Consider the following 1,849-nt stretch of genomic DNA (forward strand, 5'->3'; position numbering starts at 1 on the left):
AGTGTGAGCGGGAAGGAGAGGGCGAGAAAGAAAGCCAAGGAGAATGAATGAGACACAGAGCGAAAGGGGAAAAAGACATAGAGAAGAAAGAACGAAAGACATCAAGAGGGAAAGAAAGAGGAGCGAGAGAGCGAGCGAGAGAGAGAGAGAGAGAGAGAGAGAGAGAGAGAGAGAGAGAGAGAGAGGGAGAGAGACGGAGAGAGAAAGATAGAGAGCGAAGGGGGCGCGGTTGCCCAACTTGTCTGTGGCCGATGGAAATGGATGCTGGCAAATGAAGCTCGAATGCTAGCTAATCAAACATGAGTGCAGAGTAACGATGCAGTGGTAGAGTGGTGGTGAAGCCATGACCAGACATGCAACCAGCTGCTGCGCAAATCACTTACTTATTGTTAAGTTATGCGTTACTACAAGTAGCATAGTCCCGCACGACTGCAATACCAGTGCAGTGTGCGTGCGATATATATATACCAAGTACCACCTCTAATTTAGTACGAATGCAGTGTATCACAGTCTAGAATTAGAGGCCATAATAAAAATTTTGTTTGTTTGCCCTCACCCGACCGACCCGCCAAAAAGGGGCCGACTCGAACATTTTTATTGATGTTTCCCATTCTTTCTTTTTTTGGCAAATTGTATCACTGTATATTATAGAAATCTGTAGGCAATGAACCAAGCAAAACAAACATTCAACATAAATGGCATCTCCACACAAGCACACCCGAGCATGTAGACACCATGCTGAATTTGTAAAAAGACCCCCTTCAAAAAAGCCTACCTACATACCCAAACTTTTCAGCCTGGGTCGGTTGAGGGCAAAGATGTTTTTAATTGTGGCCCTAGTGCAATCGTAGTGCAGTACTGCTGCTGTTCTAGTTGCCTATTAGGTCGGTCCTAACTGAGGGCTACGTAATCGGACACCTGTGTCATGTGTGTAGTCGTGATGCTAACAGGTGCGAAATAGTCACGGGATGCGTACAGGTACGCGATTCTTACAGACACATACGCGGCTGTATATGGTACAGCAGTTTACCACCCCACCACCCCAGCACACCAGCGTGTGCGATGAGAACGCAAGAAAGCCAGAGAGAAAGGGGGAAAATAAAAACGCATAGAGAAGAAAGAAAGAAAGACGTCAAGAGGGAAAGAAAGAGGAGCGAACGAGAGAGAGAGAGAGAGAGAGAGAGCGCGCGAGAGAGAGCGATAGAGAGAGAGGGAGAGAGAGAGAGCGCGAGAGAGCGAGGGAGAGAGCGAGGGAGAGAGAGAGGGAGAGAGAAAGATAGATCAAGATAGATGTGGGAGACAGAGGGAGGGAGCAAGCGGTTGCCCAACTTGTCTGGTAATGTCGAGTGCCTCATGTAGTGATTGTCACCATAGTACCCATTGTCACCATGAGTTACCTATGTAGTTGGTGGCAGTCCCGCTAACCTCTTCATACGTTTCTCTACAGAGGAGATCAGCATGTCAGGAGCGAAGACTCAGGACTTTGAGGAAGGCTCGGACGCTCTGATCGCATGCACGGCCGAGGGCAACCCGATACCGATCGTAGAGTGGCAGTGGACGAACAAGGACGAGAACGGTACGCTATATTATATATATATATATATTATATATATAAATAATATATATGTATAATAGATTAAGCAGGGTTTAATTAATGACAATTTTGTACTTAAATAATTTGACATTTTGTTTCATTATTACCTGTGATATATATATATATATATCATATATGATATATATAAACATTACATAATATCTTATATAATCTTATAGTATAGTTATGTAATTTTATTTATTTATTTCGATGAATAATCGCGTGAGTGGTAGTGTGTTACGGTATAGGTGAGCT

The 1,849-nt window shown here is 44.2% G+C and overlaps 1 protein-coding gene across 1 annotated transcript in view; it reads left to right on the forward strand.

Moving 5' to 3' along the window:
- Positions 1–1,849, forward strand: part of LOC106808666 (neural cell adhesion molecule 1-like) — a gene marked incomplete in the record, with an annotated part of 92,319 nt that overhangs the window by 75,515 nt on the left and 14,955 nt on the right. The window contains 1 exon segment of the mRNA XM_014811483.1: positions 1,448–1,576. Coding sequence (XP_014666969.1) covers positions 1,448–1,576 — 129 coding nt within the window.

Source organism: Priapulus caudatus, unplaced genomic scaffold (genome assembly GCF_000485595.1).
Source record: "Priapulus caudatus unplaced genomic scaffold, Priapulus_caudatus-5.0.1 Scaffold294, whole genome shotgun sequence".
Lineage (NCBI taxonomy): Eukaryota > Metazoa > Priapulida > Priapulimorpha > Priapulimorphida > Priapulidae > Priapulus > Priapulus caudatus.